General features: G+C 41.5%; 1 protein-coding gene across 3 annotated transcripts in view; it reads left to right on the top strand.

Moving 5' to 3' along the window:
* The window catches only part of WARS2 (tryptophanyl tRNA synthetase 2, mitochondrial), a 105,784-nt gene extending 102,442 nt beyond the window's left edge, over nucleotides 1-3,342 (top strand). For all 3 annotated transcript variants that reach the window (XM_055402049.2, XM_055402047.2, XM_088835624.1), the window contains one exon: nucleotides 1,620-3,342. In XM_055402049.2, coding sequence (XP_055258024.1) covers nucleotides 1,620-2,068 — 449 coding nt within the window. In that variant the 3' untranslated portion in view covers nucleotides 2,069-3,342. The remainder of the gene's footprint in view (nucleotides 1-1,619) is intronic.
* Nucleotides 3,343-19,680: the final 16,338 nt, after the last annotated feature.

The following is a 19,680-nucleotide window of genomic DNA, read 5'->3' as shown; positions in this document are numbered from 1 at the left end:
TTTCCTGTTCTGTTGTTTTTCTCTATTTCTTTGCATTGATCACTGAGGAAGTCTTTCTTATCTCTCCTTGCTATTCTTTGGAACTCTGCATTCAGATGCTTATATCTTTCCTTTTCTCCTTTGCTTTTAGCCTCTCTTCTTTTCACAGCTATTTGTAAGGCCTCCTCAGACAGCCATTTCGCTCTTTTGCATTTCTTTTCCATGGGGATGGTCTTGGTCCCTGTCTCCTGTACAATGTCACGAACCTCTGTCCATAGTTCATCAGGCACTCTATCAATCAGATCTAGTCCCTTAAATCTATTTCTCACTTCCACTGTATAATCATAAGGGATTTGATTGAGGTCATATCTGAATGGTCTAGTGGTTTTCCCTACTTTCTTCAATTTAAGTCTGAATTTTGCAATAAAGAGTTCATGATCTGAGCCACAGTCAGCTCCTGGTCTTGTTTTTGCTAACTGTATACAGCTTCTCCATCTTTGGTTGCAAAGAATATAATCAATCTGATTTCGGTGTTGACCATCTGGTGATGTCCATGTGTAGAGTCTTCTCTTGTGTTGTTGGAAGAGGGTGTTTGCTATGACCAGTGCATTCTCTTGGCAAAACTCTATTAGCCTTTGCCCTGCTTCATTCTGTGCTCCAAGGCCAAATTTGCCTGTTACTCCAGGTGTTTCTTGAATTCCTACTTTTGCATTCTAGTCCCCTATAATGAAAAGGACATCTTTTTTGGGTGTTAGTTCTAAAAGGTCTTGTAGGTCTTCATAGAACCGATTAACTTCGGCTTCTTCAGCATTACTGGTTGGGGCATAGGCCTGGATTACTGTAATATTGAATGGTTTGCCTTGGAAACGAGCAGAAATCATTCTGTCATTTTTAAGATTGCATCCAAGTACTGCAATTCGGACTCTTTTGTTGACCATGATGGCTACTCCATTTCTTCTAAGAGATTCCTACCCACAGTAGTAGATATAATGGTCATCCGAGTTAAATTCACCCATTCCAGTCCATTTTAATTCACTGATTCCTAGAATGTCGACGTTCACTCTTGCCATCTCCTGTTTGACCACTTCAAATTTGCCTTGATTCATGGACCTAACATTCCAGGTTCCTATGCAATATTGCTCTTTACAGCACCAGACCTTACTTCTATCACTGGTCACATCCACAACTGGGTATTGGTTTTGCTTTTGCTCCATCCCTTTATTCCTTCTATAGTTATTTCTCCACTGAGCTCCAGTAGCATACTGGGCACCTACCGACCTGGGGAATTCCTCATTCAGTATCCTATCATTTTGCCCTTTGTTACTGTTCATGGGGTTCTCAAGGCAAATTCACTTGTATAAAATTGTATGTTTTTATGTGTATATATGTACTAAAGGATGCATGAAAATACGATCAAAATATTAATATTTTATTACTATAGTACACCTTTACTTTCATGCTTGCTCAAATTGCTTGAATTTTTTACAATGAATGTTTGTTATTTATTTAATCAGATAAAAATAATGAAGTTATTTGATGTTCTCACTGCTTTTTAAGATCTAGACACTGACATTCCTATTGGTGTTTTGTTATTTTGTTTACATATTACCCCCCCGACGTGTGTTGGTGTTTCTACCTAGCATCAATGAAGAAGGTAAAGTCCCTGCGTGATCCCTCTGCCAAAATGTCGAAATCAGACCCGGATAAACTAGCCACTGTCAGAATAACCGACAGCCCGGAGGAGATAGTGCAGAAGTTCCGCAAGGCTCTGACGGACTTCACCTCGGAGGTCACCTACGAGCCCGCCAGCCGAGGAGGCGTGTCCAACCTGGTGGCCATTCACGCAGCGGTGGCCGGGCTCCCTGTGGAGGAGGTGGTCCGCCGCAGTGCTGGCATGGACACTGCTCGCTACAAGCTGGAGGTGGCAGAGGCTGTGATTGAGAAATTTGCTCCAATTAAGAGAGAGATTGAAAAACTGAAGATGAACAAGGACCACTTAGAGAAAGTTTTGCAAATTGGGTCGGCAAAAGCCAAAGAATTAGCATATCCCGTGTGCCAGGAGGCGAAGAACCTGGTGGGCTTTCTATAAGAAGTTTCAGTGAGTCACAAAAAGACTTTTCTCTCTTGTGGTCTGGGCACTCCGATAAAGGCAGCTTTTCTCACAAGCAAACAGTTAGAGTTTAGGGACACATAATTTGGTATATCTGATCATTGGTTTCATTTGATGAATAATGATTTGTAGGTTTCAAATAAAGCAGTGTACCGAATCCCAAATTCTCTAGCAAAAAAAAAAAAAACCCAGAAGGCATAACTGTCTGAATCCTCAATTATTTGATGCATGCTCATTGGCCTTAATTTATTCACACAAATGTGACTGAGGTAAGTAGTAGTTAATTTGGCCAATGGGTGTTTCATTGTTTGTCTCTCTCTGGAGTCCTTACCATCACAGGTGCTCCCTTTATCTATCCCAACCTTCTTAAAAAGTAATGTGTAGAAGTCTTAGACTTACAATCCTTGGGATGCCATTTGGACCAATAAGTGTTCAGATCTCATATCAGAGCTCATAAAAATAAGTCATTTGTCACTGAGAAGATCCCTGCTTTATTGTATTTAATCTGCTTATTTCTCAACAGACCACACTTTTTTTTTCTAGAAAGTATTATTATTATATTTTTTATTCAGATATACATGCTATAACCTTCTGAGAAGGTTGAATTATTTCAACTTGATTTATTTATTGTACTAAAGCCCAGGTCCATGAATTGTGTTCTTAATATGTATTTCCTTGCATTTGTCCCTCAGTTTAATGTCATCAACCCATCATGAAATCTATAGGAGAGGAATTACCATTTTATATCTGAGGAACATGAGGCTCAGATAGTACTGTTAGCTTGTACAGTATCTCTCCATGAGTAAGAAGCAAATCCAAGATCAAAACCTTTACTCCTTATTCCTAAGTAGTGCTTGTTTCATCAGCACATAGAGAGGCAGCATGTTTGAGACCCCAAGCATTCTTATTTTGAAGATGAGTACTGGAAATATAGGACTTCCCAGGTGGCTCAGTAGTAAAGAACCCTCTTGCCTAGGAAATCCCATGGGAAAAGGAACATGGTGGGCTACAGTCGTTGGGGTCAAAAAAGAGCTGGACACAACTTAGTGAATAAACAACAACAGCTGCAAGTATAGATCGAACTATAGATACTGTTTATATCAGCAAATCAACTAATAGCTGCTAGATTTAAATCTTGATTCAGCCAAACTTGATCACATTTGCTACTCAGAATCCCCAAGGCAGGTCCCAAGTTTTGTCTCCTTATGCTTGGACCTCAGAAATACTTCAAAGTATATTCTGCCTGACTACAAGAGTAGCTGGCCTGAGAATTCCCTGGCAGTCCAGTGGTTGAATCCAAGCTTTCACTGCAGGAGTCACAGTTTCAATCCCTGGTTGAGGAACTAAGACCCCACGTGCTATGTGGCACAACCAAAAAAAAAGTAGTTGGCCCGATGAGTTGGATTTTCCCGTTAAGTGGAAGCTTCTCATCTCACATCTGCTTCAGTCTAAGTAGTAGCAAGTCACTCTAAAATCTAACTTCTCTGCACTTCCCTTTCCCACATCTGAAAATGGAAATGATAATTGTGATTCACCACACCAGGGCCTGATTGATTTTGTAACAGAAATTCCTTGTTAAGTTTTTTGTCAGTGAGTACCATGATCACCATTTACACATGAGAGATGAGCATGCTGGGCAAAGAATTTTTACTCGTGTTTCTTAAAGAGAAGGAAATAGAGTGGTCCTTTTATCAGAGTAGATGTTAATACAGCTAACACTGCCTCCCAGAATCCGAATTAAAAGATCCTTTTTGCATCTTTTATTGAAAAGGGGTTTCTAGAGTCTTAGAGCCTCCTGGCATATTTATCCAAGGCTCTTTTTTTTTTTTTTTTGCCTTTAAAAGAAATCCTAGTATGAATCCTGAAAAATGACTAAATTAAAGGTGGATCTGTCAAACTGTGTGTGTGTGTGTGTGTGTGTTTTTAACCACCTTAACACACCTTTTATCCAAAGAACTAAAGGCACCATGGAAAGAATCTCAGAGGAGAAAAACTAGAAGACTTATGATAACTTCTAAGGAGCAAATCCCTGTGCAGTTGAGGTTGGGCTCAGGAGAATCCTGTTGTTATTCTTTGAAAGTGACCTGAGGACTAATCACATCTAATATCCAAGTCCATAATGATTGAGAGAGGTGTCCCCTTGATTTCAGTAAGTTGATAAAGGAGCCAAGGCTAGATTCTAGATTTATTTTCACATCCCTTCCACTTAGCGTTTATAGGCCTCCACATAATCTTTTTATCAAGATGAAAATTTAGAGCAAACTCCAACTTGTGGCTTCTCTCAGAAGGTGATTTTAATTGTTTTTCCTGTATGTTTTGTGGAGAGTTGAAATGATGAAAAATATTTAGATGATGGTGATAATGTTCAGGTAACTTAGTGCTCTGTAGCTCTGCTCCCTGACAAGCCCTACTTCCAATCCATGTTGAGGGACTGGCATTCAGAATACAGTGGATGTATCTTGCCTTTTGTAGGTGCCTGGTAAACATCTATCCAAATAATGTCAGAACATGGGCTAGAGAGTCTTAATGAAGTATGGATTTTTTTTCAGAAACCTTCTTGATGCGACCATAAAAGTGCTAATCATAAAACAATAACTAATACTTGAGTCCTCACTCTGTATCAGGCACTGTTACTCAACATCTTATAACAGTGTATTTCCAAATGTGGTCCCTGATCCAACAACATGAGCATCACCTGGGAACCCATTGACTCTCTGGCTCTAACCCAGATCTACTGAAGCAAAACCTTGAGGATGACCCCAGCAATCCATTTTAACAGCCTTCCAGGGAATTCTGATGTATGCTAGAATTAAAGAACAACTACTTTTATATGAATTCTCTCATTTAGCTCTCATAACCCAATAAAATGAAACTATTGTCAATCTCATTAAGGATGCAACCGAGGCATAGGAGGTTGAGTAATTTGTCTAAGAGAGTCCAGCTTCCAAGCGTTAGAGTCAGGTCATCTGATCCTGGGTCCTACTAGGCCACAGTGGATCCTGCACAATGTCTTCTGATGGTGTTTGGCGTCATGTGCTGAGGCTGAACTGTCCAATATGGTATATATGTCCATCTAAATTTAAATTAATTAAAACTAACTAAATAAAAAATTCATTTCCTCTGCAGCACTTTGGAGGGCCCAACAGCCTCAGTGACTAGTGTTTAGCATCTTGAACAGTACAGATGAGAGTATCTCAGTCATCACAGGAATGTCTCTTGGACACTGCTGCTTTAAGGCTTCCGCTTACTGATTTTGCTTGTAATAGGTCAAGCACTTACAGTTGAGGAGTCTCCCTGGAGAATTCTTCAACTGGAGAATTCATGAAGATTAGGTGAGAATCACAGACCTTATAGTTTCCCAGACTTCATTTCAGTCACTCAGTCATGTCTGACTCTTTGCGACCCCATGGATTGCAGCATGCTAGGCTTCCCTGTCCATCACCAACTCCTGGAGCTTGTTCAGACTCATGTCCATCGAGTTGGTGATGCCGTCCAACCATTGTCTTGTCATTCCTTTCTCCTCCTAATTTCAATCTTTCCCAGAAGATACAGATACAACTTAGTATCTATAGTTTCTTAGTTTCTTAGATAGTAAAAATATATGTGTACCCATCTATCTGCTGGGTACTTTATGTGTTTATATGAAATATCTAATTTACTATTTATATCATAAGACAGAAACTATTAGTGCTACTTTTTCAAATAAATAAAGATTCAGTAACTTGGCTAGACTCACATATTTGCCATTAGTCTGTAGTTTCTTCTAGTTGGGAACCCGGTGGTACCTCTTAACTCTGTGCACAAGGAATTGGCATGCCCCTTCTTGACTACTCTGGATTCTGTTCCTCTCCTGCATGTCCCATTATCTTAGCCTTCACATCTCCCTCCCTGCCTCCTTTCTTCCTTCAATGCTCTTATAATCATTCCCTTAAAGGTCTTAGTTTGTGCACGCAGGGCAGTCCTTAGGCTGATTTCCCCCCACCTTCATTTCCTGCGGTTCACTCTGTCCAGCACTGTGTGCCTATCTTACCAGGTAAAGGGATTGTACTGTGGGGCAGCACTTTGTCTCTTTAACATGATGACTCTGTGTCTGTTCTCATCGACTATGTGTTCGCCCTGTGTGACTAATGTTCTCTTTTCACTCTGTCAACTGGAGGGGACTTTGGAAATTTTTTTGGCTGGGAAGAGTCAGCTTCTCCCTGTAACTGAGCTGAAAACAGATTGCCTATTGCTAGCATGTAACATTTTCAAACACCCCCATAGACAGTCAACCTTGAGGCTTTACTGTTAATCATTTAAGCCCTCATATGTTAACTTTCAACAGTTCTGCTATATTGGCCAGGCTGGGATTATCTTATTTCTCCAGGAAGGAAACTGGCTCAGAGCATTAGTGACTTATCCTCGGATATGAAATGCAACATTTATGACAAAAATTTATGTAGGGCCTGCTTTGTGAAAGGCACAGGGGAAATGCAATGTGCCTATTATGTAGAGGAAGACAGAGATATCATGGTCAGTCTCAATCGTGTCCAACTCTGCCACCCTGTGACTGTAGCCCACCAAACTCCTCTGTCCAGGATTTTCCAGGCAAGAATACTGGAGTGGGTTGCCATTTCCTCCTCCAGGGGATCTTCCCAACCCAGGAATCGAACTTGTATCTCCTGCATTGCAGGAAGAATTTTTTTACCACTGAGCCCACACGCAGAGATACTAGCTAGCAAATATTGGATGAGCATAGAAATGAGCAATTAACCAAGATGTTTAGGGAAGAAATAAGACAGATATAGGATAGGAGAAAGGACTTTCCTATCTCAACTAGGAAAGGACCCAGAAACATGAAATTTGCATTTAGGGAAAAGCAAACCTATACAGTATGTGAACAAAATGAGAATGTAAATATTAGATTGAACCACATGAAACTGTCAATATTTGATTATTTTTACCAACAAAACTGGCAGTAAGTTGCATGTGGGTCCACCCACTGTGTCCAATGAACAAAAATTTTGTGGAGTGCCTTTTCTTCAGGCCCCATCGAAGCACCAAGAATTAGAAATGAGACATAATCCCCACCCTCAGAGTCCCCGTTTCCTCTGTGGAGATGAGCATGGAAAGCCAGTGAGAGGCAGATGAGCAACTAGAACCAAAGTCTTCTGAGACTTGTATGTCTTCAGTTCAGTTCAGTTCAGTCGCTCAGTCATGTCCGACTCTTTGCGACCCCGTGAATCACAGCACGCCAGGCCTCCCTGTCCATCACCAACTCCCGGAGCTCACTCAAACACGTGTCCATCGAGTCAGTGATGCCATCCAGCCATCTCATTCTCTGTTGTCCCCTTCTCCTCCCACCCCCAATCCCTCCCAGCATCAGACTCTTCCAGTGAGTCAACTCATCGCATGAGGTGGCCAAAGTATTGCAGTTTCAGCTTTAGCATCTGTCCTTCCAATGAACACCCAGGATTGATCTCCTTTAGGATGGACTGGTTGGATCTCCTTACAGTCCAAGGGACTCTCAAGAGTCTTCTCCAGCACCACAGTTCAAAAGCATCAATTCTTCGGTGCTCAGCTTTCTTCACAGTCCAACTCTCACATCCATACATGACCATGGGAGAAACCATAGCTTTGACTAGACAGGGTATATCAATTAAGGCATTATTTGAAATATGGCTTCTAAGTGTTGTACTCAGTGGCTCTCAGACAGAATATTTAGTATTTGATATTTAACCATGTTGGCTCTATGGAATGCAAACTAGTTCTTTGAAATATTCCCTTTCCACTCCTGCCCACATACACTGTGAAATAGGCTGATGGTCATCATTTTTTAGAAGTGTTGCCAAAAAGCAGATGATGTGACTTTATAGGACTCTACTTAGAATAAAGTGATCTGATTTTACATAGTCACTGTCTTACTCATCATATCCAACTTAATCCCTTTTTCCAATAAGATTTTAAATACAGACTCTTTCTGGGAAGAAAGCCATGTCTCCGGTCCTATCTGTGAACACAGGATGAAGATGCACGTGGGCCTGGCATTCACAACCACATCCCACACTAGCCTGGCCCCCGAGGAAGCTCATTGAGAGCAATTGTCAGTTCAAATAGAGTTTGTCCAGAGAGTTCCCTGAGTTTGCAGCAGCCTCCACCCGAAAAGGAGGTCCGGTGATCTTTTTTTTTTTTTTTTAAACTCTGTGGCTTGTCCAGACGTGACATGGGAGCCAGACCTGGGGATAGAAGTGTTCCCATCATGAACCAGGCAGAAGAGTTATTCTTACGCTGGAAGGGGAGGCGAGTACTGATAGGAATTCAAAGCCACAAACTGCTTTCTGATGGATTTCTCTCCTGGGATTAATAAATAGTGGAATTGCTGAGGTTGGTGGTTCCTCAGTCAACGATTATTATATTACTTTGTTCTTAGGCCTGCCTTTATTCTTGCTACTTTCTGCTGCTGCTGCTGCTGCTGCTAAGTCACTTCAGTCGTGTCCGACTCTGTGCGACCCTATAGACACCAGCCCGCCAGGCTCCCCCGTCCCTGGGATTCTCCAGGCAAGAACACTGGAGTGGGTTGCCATTTCCTTCTCCAATGTGTGAAAGTGAATTTGCTCAGTCATGTCTGACTTGTAGTGACCCCATGGACTGCAGCCTACCAGGCTCCTCCGTCCATGGGATTTTCTAGGCAAGAGTACTGGAGTGGCTTGCCATTGCCTTCTCCCTGCTACTTTCTAATCATCTTTAAAACTCCTGCAAGCTCAGTAAAAAGAATTCCCTGGTAACTAGTATGCACCACATCATGCAGAAGGGGCATGTGCTCTCACTCTTGGGCATCTCATCCCCACCCCCCATATCTAAACGGATGCCCAGTCTAGCTACTGCTGTCATTTCTGTTATCTATTGCTTTTACTATTCTCTAGAGAAACAAATAAGCAAAACACCCCTCCTCCTGAGACCTTTCAACTTTGGCACTCTTCTAGCTCTCCCACCCTTCCTGTTTCAAGATCTTCCCTGATGTCTGTGCATGTTTCATTTCTCTTCAAGTTGCCCTTGATGTCTCACATTATGATAGCCAACATAGCGTCTTCTGCCAGTTCTGGGCATCTGTATATTCCTCCTTATTTCCTTCCCACTGTTCTACAATAACTACCATTGTGTGCATCACTCCTACCCACTCCCTGCCCCACTGTCCTTTCTGCACCAGCCACTATCATGACTTCAATGCCATTCTCACACCTTCTACAACTTCATATTCATCAAGCCACCTGATCCTCCATATTCTTCCTTTTGTTTTTTCTTATTTTTTTATTTTTAAAATTAATTTAATTGGAGGATAATTACTTTATATATTGTGATTCTTTTGCCATACATCAACATGAATCAGCCATAGCGGAACTGGGGAAAGAACCTTTCAAAGCCCTTTTGATGTACTGGCATATTGACTTGTCAAGGTAAATGAAAGAGTTGCTACCTTTTGATCCGTCTTAATTCCAAAGTAAAAACCTCTGTATTAAGCATAAATGTTTCTCCACCCCACCCCATCCCTCCTCTCCTCCCAGAAAATAATATGTGCAGATACATAAAGAACTCTCACTGTATTTTAGATTTTTGTTCCTTTATACATGGGTTTGCCATAAAGTTGTGGCAGAGACTGCTAACTATGCCCCAGTATCCAGTCTCTCGTTCTTCCCTTTTGGAATGGAACTCTCACCCTTCGTTTTAGCAGAGCACATAGTCACAGGTAGGAACTACATTTCCCAGCCCACCCTGCAGCAGGTATAAATTTATTCCAGCCAATGGGATGGAGCAAAGGTGTCATGTGCAATTTCCATTTTTTCAAAAGTCTTTATTGGCTTTGTTACAATATTGTTTCTGTTTCATATTCTGGTTTTTTGACTAGGAGACGTATGTGATCGTAACTCCCCAAACAGGTTTCGAACCTGCATTGGAAGGTGAAGTCTCAACCACTAGACCACCAGGGATGTCCCATGTGAAATTTCCAGTTCACATCTTTCTAAACAGAAATTACTTCCTCCTCCCACTTCCTGGAACTGCACGTTGGACCCATTGATGAAAGCCACAAGAGAAAGATGGGGAGGGTCAACCCCCACCTTGGGTCCCTGGACTTGGCAAGAAGCACTGCCTTTCTATCCTGGATTGCCCATGTACCTTGGGGCTGTTATGTGAGAAATAAACTTTTATCATATTTAAGCCACTTTAACTTGAGGTCTCTCTGTAATAGTACCTTAGCTATTACCCCAACTTTACTGGCCTTTTACCCCTTACTGGCCTCTTTGTCCAATGTCTTCCTGCAATTGGATACTACAATTCAACCAACATTTTATGTGAGCCTTCTATGTGGTAAGGTGGTGGTTTTCAAAGTATGGCTCCCAGACCAGTAGCATCATCCTCACCTGGGAACTTGTTGGATGTGCAAACCCACAAACTGCTTTCCAGACTTGCTGAATGAGAAACTCTGGGGGTGGGACTCAGCAACTGGTTTTAACAAGCCCTCCAGCTGATCTGGATGCACATTAATGTTTGAGAATCACATACTGGGCAGATAAAAAAAGAATAAAACCCAGCCTCAGTTGAGGAGTTTACACTGAAGTAAAAGGCATGCAAATAGATAACTAATCACAAAAAAGTAATTATTGTCTTGACTTTCTATTTGCTGTCTACGCACCTTTTTCATCAGATTAACTCAAAATAATTTAACTTCGACTATTTTTCTTTATATATATGATTATTTATAGACAGCCTAAAAATGTAGGTCATTTGGGTCTATGCAAATCCTAAAAAGGGAAAATAAATGAAGTTACTTTTGTAGGTCAACACAAATTTGGTTATCAACATTAGAACCAATGAAAGTCTCCTGAAGCCAAGAGAGACAAACAAGAAAAGAGAGTTATTTTATACTGTGGGTAGTAAAATTACAGTACTTATTACCCTATAAAGGGTTATATGGCCTAGAAATAAAAATAGTTGAGTGTGGATTAAATTTATGAGTGAGAAAGTCATAAAATTACATTAAGCACAAGTTAGGAATGTTTAAATTATTTCTAAAAGTATCTGACATCAATATCATGAATGGAAACTACAGTCTTTGCTGTCACCACCCTTATCATCATATCATCAGTGTCCAGAACTCTAGGCTAGGTCAGACTAGGCCAGTGTGGGATTGGTGGTGGGATGGAAAGGCAGATGACTGAGAGTCAGGATTCCTGTGCTTAGTGTCTTTTGTATGAAACCCGTACACACTTCAGATTTGATGGGTGATAGAAGTAGAAGACGGAGAAGGCAATGGCAAGCCACTCCAGTACTCTTGCCTAGAAAATCCCATGGATGGAGGAGCCTGGTGGGCTGCAGTCTGTGGGGTCGCTAAGGGTCGGACACGACTGAGCGACTTCACTTTCACTTTTCACTTTCACACATTGGAGAAGAAAATGGCAACCCACTCCAGTATTCTTGCCTGGAGAATCCCAGGGACAGGGGAGCCTGGCGGGCTTCCGTCTATGGGGTCACGCAGAGTCGGACATGACTGAAGTGACTTAGCAGCAGCAGCAGCAGCAGTAGAAGACATAAGGGAGACAATGGATGCAGTTCATAAAAGCGTGTGTTATGATTTCAGATTAAAGCCAGTTTATTGTTCATATTAACCGGGGACAATGCAGATAACTGAAACCTGTAAATAATCCAAAAGCTAAATAAAATATTATTACCACTATACACAGCAAGCTGATCTTACTTTTTTAGCTCAGGAGCTAAACACTCTGGATAATGCAGTAATATGGGAGAAGCATTAGCATGCCCTGTAACTAGCCAATCTTGAGACTCAGGAAATTTAGACTCTTTACAATAATGAAGAGGTAGCAGTTAGCATTGCCCGGCTTCCCCAAAGTCATGTGAATCTTTAGAAGAAAGGGTTTGATTCTGCCACCTTGTATTAGGAGCACAACATCATTTGCTGCTAGAGATTATTTTAGCCCTGGCTTATACACTTCCAAAATCTTGCAGGGTCTTTGAACTACCATCCAGTTTGGTAAAATACAACCACTTTATTTCCTTCATTTCCTACTTTTTCACTTTAAGGATATTTCATCCATCTTCTTCTCCCAAATCCTGTCAGTCAGGATTTCTATTCCAAATAATCTGGAGTCACAAGCATTCAACAGTCTGAAGGCAAGTGAGCCTTTTATTGCATTTTTATTGAGAGTAAATTGAACTATGTGGGCAGGCTAGAGCGGGGCTCCTCTGTGAGGCTCCAACATGCCCCACGGTGCACCCCAGCGAGGAGTCATGTTACAGGAATGACATCACAGCCATCTGCTTATATTGGCTGACCAGCCCCATCAGACCCCTGTGCGCTGCCAGGCAGGCTAACTCCTTCTTCATCCACAGGAAAGTTTATGTGACCCCAGAAGTCTCTTAATTCTTATGGATTTCTAATATTTTCCTAATTTAGCATATGAAGAAGTGTTTGGTAAACTATAATCGTATTTCATCTTCACAAACCTGTATCAAGCATAAGGATTGTTATCCTCATTTCATAGATAAGTTTTCCCTGTGTCCTTCAGCACCAACTAACCTATTTATTGCACTTGAAGTTTGTGCCATAAATTACTATTATTTTTTTCTCTTATATATACTTGTTTGTAACTGTTGTGAGCACAAACCATTGCAAAAATATTGTTTGTTATTTTTTATTATTGATCTTGTAAAGTACTCATAGTCTGGGGCACAATACTGGGCACAGAGTAAGTGCTGAATAAATGCTTATTGACTGAAAACAACCCTAAGAAGACAGACAGGGTTTAAGAGCTGCCAAGTTCAATGACTCCAAACTATGTAAATTCATTAACTAATTCAAATTTTTTTTCACAACTTACTATGTGCCAGGCAGTGCTAGACACTGAGGGTACAGTGGTGAACAAAATTGACAAAATTCCCTGCCCTCTTTGAACTGAAATTGTGGCAGACAGACAGACAATGAACCAACAAGGATAGAAAATGGTGAGTCATAATGTGATGAGTGCTATGTGGAGATGTAAAGAAAATGGGGCTGGAATGTGTTATGGATTGAATTGTGTCTATTCCTCAACCCCCTAAAATTCATGGGTTGAGGCCCTAGCCCCCAGAACCTTAGAAGTGATCTTATTGGGAGATAGGGCCTTTAAAGAGGAAATTAAGGTACAATGAAGTCATTTAGAGTGAGTCCTAATCCAATCTGACTGATGTCTTTATATGAAAAGGAGATTAGGACATTAAAAAGACATCAGGAATGCTCATGCACAGAGAAAAGACCACTAGTTTTGGTGACTGTACAGGGGAAGGTGGCCGTCTGCAGGACACGGAGAGAGGTTTCAGAAGAAATCAAGCCTGAACCTACCAACACCTTGATCTTGGACTTCCAGTCTCTACACTATGAGAAAACAAATTTCTGTTGTTTAGCAGTCTGTGGTATTTTTTTAGGGCAGCCTTAGCAAACTAATACAGAGCATTTCTTTTAAACAGGGTTATAAAGGATGATTTTGCTGGAGTTAAACTTAGAACACTGAAGAAGTCAGTGAGGTAACATCTGGGGAAGACCAGTGCAGAAAGAGGGACCATCCAACTCAAAAGCCTTGACGCAGGAGGCTGCTTGACTTGTTAGAGGATAGCAAGGGGACCAGCGTGGCCAGAGTCAAGTTAATGAGAGGGAGAGGGGTTGATGAGACGGTAACTGGAGCATGGTCAAGGCCTCACAGGACATTGTAAGGATCATGGCTTTTACCTTAGGGTAATAGAATTGGGAAGCTATGTAAGTTTCATTCAGGCTATTATGTTAGAAAATAGACTATAAGGGTCAGAGATGGAAGTGGGGAGACCAGTTAGGAAAGTATTTTAATAATCCCTATAAGAAGGAAGGCTTGGAGTACGGTAATAGTGATGGAAGTTGTAAGACATGGTCAAATTGGTGATATTTGTGAAAGCACAGGTAACAGAATTTGCTGACAGTTTGGTTGTGATATTTGAGAGAAGAAAAAGTCAAGGATAACTTCAAGAGTTTTGACCTAGTAAGTTAGAAGGATGGAGTCCCTGGTTACTGAGATGGGACAGACTGTAGAAAGAGCAAATTTAGAAAGATCAGGAATTTCAGTTTGGACATGTGGAGATGTTTAGTGAGCAATTAGATATTTAAAACTAGAGGTCAGGGAGAGGTCCAAGCAGGGGATATTATTTGGTAGTCATCAATATAGAGATAGCATTTAAAGCCAAGAGTCTTGATGAAATCTCTAAACGAGGAATCATGGACAGAGAAAAGAGGAGGACCAAGGACTGAACTTGTTTCAAGGTAGAAGGAAATAAGAAAATAAGCAGCAACAGGACTGATACAGACAAGTACGATAGAAGGAAAACCCGGAGGGAGTGTTGCCTCGGAAGACAAGTGAAAATGATGTTTTCTGGAAAAGGACTAATCTGTGTCAAGCAAGGTGTTGTTTTTCAGTCCCTAAGTAGTATCCAACTCTTTTCGACCCCATGGAGTGCAGCACACCAGGTTTCCCTGTCCAGTATCTCCTGGAGTTTCCTCAAGTAAGGTAAGGACTGAAAAAAAGACCACTGGGGGCTTTAACAATTTGGGGCTCCTTGGTGACCTTGATCAAAGCAGTTTGTGTGGATGGTGAGGTCAAAAGTTTAATAGATTTAAGAGCAAATGGCAAAAGAGACATGAGAGATGATCATCTTGACAGACTTGCAAACAGTGATGCTGTCATGGGACAGTATAACATTGATATGGATGGATTCAGGAGAGTTGTGTTACTTTTTAAGTTGGGAAGGGGGAAAAATTGCATGTGTGTATGTTGATGAGAATGATCCAGTAAAGAAGAAAATTTTATGAAGCAGGAGTTAGAGAGAACAATTACTGAAGCAATGTCTTTGAGTAAGAAAGGATGGGATCTAGGACACCCGTGAACAGGTTGGAAATAGACAGGAAAAGGAAGACTATCTGGATGCAGAGTGCAGGTGGACTTTTGTGTGTCATAGGAAAGCAAGTAGGTCTGTTCACTGCTTCAGTTTTCTTAGTGAAAATGGAATCAAGCTCTGCAGCAGAAAATTAGGATGAGGGAGGGCACGATGGAGGTTTGAGGAGAGAGACGGGGGAGGTGTAAAGTAGTCCCATAGGGAAAAGGAAAGGGAAAGGACCAGAGACATGTTATAGAATTTCCAGGCTGCATTTAAGGGCTCTCAAGAAACTAGAGAACATTTATTTATGACAGCAGCCAATAAAGTTGATTGTTTTGCTCCAGCCACACTCCGCTATGTGGGTGTAGGCAGTATGTAGGAAAACTGGAAATTAACCTAGAACTGGGCTTTGCTAGGTAACTGCAACAAAAGAGCAAAATGGCTAAGGACCAAAGTATGTATAATAATTAGTTATAGCACCCAAATGGGCCCAAGGGGAAAGTGAGGGTGTGAGGGATGTGGAGACAGTGAAAAGAGGGCAAGATCAATTGACTGAAGGCCCCAGTGATGTCAAAGAATTGAGAGAGTAAGCTGGAGAGACAGGAGATGTTGATCTTAGTTTGAATTCAAGATTGTGGGCAAGTAGTTCTTGACACTGCCAAAGTTTGAGGGAATGGCCTGAGGAATGATTGTTGATATAGGGAGGAAAACATTATCTCTGGGGAAGAGAAGGTCAAAGAAGCTGCAATATTGCAAACATCATTTATTTCACTGTGCAAGCACAAAGGCTATGCCCAGAATAGAATGGATATAAGTGAGTGTAAGCCAGGAATTAAATTTTTAAGAAATGGAGGAGAATGGACTTAGGAGGCTATGGGCTAATGACTAGTTTCAAAATCAGAGTTTTAGGGAACAGAGAGAGAGAATGATCTGGCAGTATCAATGAGAAGCAAAGGGAACGCTTCCTTTACCTCCAGCTGCTAATATTGCACATAGGCTGTAGCACAAGATTTCCTGTATCTCCACATCTCCTAGGGTAAGAGGCCCGAGCTGGGTGGTGAGCATTGAGTTTTTCCTTGTCCTGAACTTTGGAAGATTATGTTGGGCGCATTCAGAAACACGTGGTTGGTCACTGAGCAGTTATTTCTTAACCTATAAATGATCCATCATCATTTAAGCCATCAGCAAAGTTTTGTAATTCTGCTGTTTGGCCCTACTAGTGTGACTCCTAGTCTAAATGATGTGTTTTTTGGTTTTTTTATTTTTTGTTTGTTTTTGTTAGAGGGGTTGGGAAGGTGAAGGGCCTGACAGTCAATTTAGCCCATTTCCTCTGAGACCATCTAATGATATCTCAAAATTTCCAAATAGGGATGCTTCCTGGAACAAGCTCTGTCTCAAATAAAAGGACCCTTGGGACATCTGGGGCTCTCCAGGCAGGCACCACCATAGGAATCTGCTGGCTTCCTGGAGCTGCTTTGTTCTGGATCTCTAGAGTCAATGGATTGGAGAAGGCGATGGCACGCCACTCCAGTACTCTTGCCTGGAAAATCCCATGGACGGAGGAGCCTGGTAGGCTGCAGTCCATGGGGTCGCTAAGAGTCAGACACGATTGCGCGACTTCTCTTTCACTTTTCACTCGCATGCATTGGAGAAGGAAATGGCAACCCACTCTAGTGTTCTTGCCTGGAGAATCCCAGGGACAGGGGAGCCTGGTGGCCTGCCATCTATGGGGTCACACAGAGTTGGACACGACTGAAGCGACTTAGCAGCAGCAGCAGCAGCAGAATCACTGGATATAGTTGGGACTGGCCCACGGTTGCTTTCTGCCACTGTTTTACTTGCTGTGTGTCTGTCATAAGGACACCATTGAGTGACACACTACTCTCTCTGGGGAAAGAAGTCACTTTGCACTTAACACACCTAGCTTTTAGAGTTAGTTTCTCAGTTTGGGCAGCTTTGAATTCCAGGAGTGTACATGTCTTAGCCAGCAAGGAGGAAAATAGTATTGGAGTAAGTGATGATGCCATCTTTCATGTGGCTAGTAAGCTATCCCTAAAGACATTTCCAAGAGAGGCATTCCAAAAATGTCTTGAGCAATCATTTGAATAAGGTGTAGAATCCCAGGGTTACTTCTTTGAAGGGCAACTCCAATTTGAATAAATAAATTTTGGTACTTAAAACAATATATCAGCCCCATTGCTTTCTAGTCAGCTTTCAATCCTTTAATCCTTTAGAAAATTTTTAACTGATCAAAGGAAAGCACCCTGCCTTAGTGACAGTTGTCACTCACCATTATGAGATGTGTGGATGAGATAGAAAATACTTCTGACTTGGTATATTTAGGAGCAGACTCAACACTGGCCTCCAATTTAGTGAACATTCAAATCAAGTATTTGGGACTTTTGAACATGCTAAGCAGAAACACAGTGAGGAAGCAAAGGATGAACTATTCATGGTTTGGAGAGCCAGATTTTAAATGTTGGTGGATCATGCTTTAGACTAGGTGCAGGGTGATGATGAGATGGCTCCTTAAGAAGCAGAAAGTCTTTCTGTGTGGAAAGCCACAAGGAATGATAATGACTTGATTCTGATTACCTATGCTTGCCACGGGGAAATTTTAAATGAAAAATATAAAAAGTAGTGAAAAACAGAAAGCTCCTTGAAAGTACATTTTACGTCTCTTTTATTTTTTTATTAGACAGTGTTACACAGGCATATAAACCTTTGTGATGACTTGGCTCCTATGGGAAAATCCAGTTGATTGGCAAATACTTTCCAAAAACAAAATCTCCTGTAAGAATATATTAAGGTGCTTTGGCGCTTTCCAAATTCCCTTTGGCTAAATAACATGAATTTATAGGAAAGATTATCATGATGTGCTTGAAATAGGCCAAACTAGTGCCCCAGTGGATGGAAAGTTTGTGATGATCTGGTTAGTGCTCACACAAACCTGTTGAGCTTAAACTAGAGAAGCTAAAAAAGCTATGGGTGGTGGGAGTGAGGCGGGATGTAACATGGCAGAGTCATCCTCTGGTCAACACATCCTGTTCTCTGTGATTTCATAGCCTATGGGGGAAGGTATCTGAAGAGAAGATATTGGTTCTGGGAGGAATCCGGGCAGGAGACTATATGGCCTGATTAAAAGAGGAGTCTGAACAGAAATTCCCTTACCCCTTGACCTGTCGTCACTCTACCAGGATACCTGGCACTGCTCAAAGGGATGCCTTAACATTACATTTCTCTTAACATTTTCTATCTTAAATTGAGGCCTCCCCTTCCCCATACTTAAGAGGATTGATATTGTGCAGAGATATGAAAGACACTGTATATAATGAAAGTGTTAACACTGAGTTCCTGATCTCAATACATGACACTTTAGTTAGTAAGATAAAACTTAAACCCATTTAACATGGTCAATCCCTCACAGTCCAGCAAAAATAGTTTTGCTTTGCATGACACATTCACTCAAGAGATAGGTCATGGAGGGGTTTTTACGTGAATGAAGTTACCTATCCAATCCCTTTTGTGCCCCTTTGCTTTATATTTCATTTGTCCTTTCATTCAACATATATGCATTGATACTTGCAATGACAAAGGCACTATGCTAGGCACAGGGAAAACCTAGATAAACATGATAACATCGTAAGGATATTAATACCTATCAATGACACCCCCTGAAAAAAAACATGATTCATTGTGATGCATTCTAAACAAATGATTTTTAAAATTTGGTTATTATCTTCACTTTTCCTTCCTGAGGTGACTTTTCAATCCTGCTATAAAAGTACTGAAAGTATTCTGATGGAGTGAAGTATATAAAAATCCCGTTTGTGGTGTAAAAGAATAAATGCAATTGGCGTTCTCTTCTGCTCCTAGAAGCATGAGGACTCTCTGCCTGTTACGGGGGTTCCTGTTCTATTGGAAGCCCTCAGCTGGTCTTTAGCAGCAATGATGACATAAAGGAAAATTACATTCTGATGCAGAATTCAGCCCCTTCATCTTTCTCCTGTCTCTACAGCATGAAGCTAGGGCCCCATAGAGGATCTAATATCAAAAGGAAGAGGGTAATACCACTATATGGAGAAAAAAAAAATAATTACCAAATTTCCTGAATAGTAAACAGCTTTAAAAAAAAAAGAAGAAGAAGAAGCTGAACCCTTTGATAGCTTGGCCCTTGGTCTGCCCGTGAATGCCTTAAGGATTATATCATCAGACTGACTGCAGCAGCCCGTGCTATTGTTTCAGAAGGAGGAAACGGTGAAGAAGGGGTGGGGGGAAGACGGGTGGGAGCAGGTCTGCACCTTGGGGAGGGGAGAGACAGATTTTGAAAATGCTAATGTTATCAAATGTTAATGGTAGTGAGACTAGGAAGACAAATTGAACAATTTCACAGCATCTATGGGGAAGAGGTTTCTCTGGGACATTTCTCCTTTTCTTGCGGGATTAACGTAAAGGTTTGGATTCAATAACTTTTCTACCACAGATGACGTTAGCTCAGTACAGGCATGCTGCTGCTGCTGCTGCTGCTAAGTCGCTTCAGTCGTGTCCGACTCTGTGCGACCCCATAGACGGCAGCCCACTGGGCTCCCCCGTCCCTGGGATTCTCCAGGCAAGAACATTGGAGTGGGTTGCCATTTCCTTCTCCCAGTACAGGCATAGAGCGA

Source organism: Moschus berezovskii, chromosome 4, assembly GCF_049115385.1.
Source record: "Moschus berezovskii isolate FMDL1 chromosome 4, NW_MosBer_1.0, whole genome shotgun sequence".
NCBI lineage: Eukaryota > Metazoa > Chordata > Mammalia > Artiodactyla > Moschidae > Moschus > Moschus berezovskii.
Note: the sequence above shows the minus strand (reverse complement) of the source record. Positions and strands in the feature narration are given on the sequence as shown.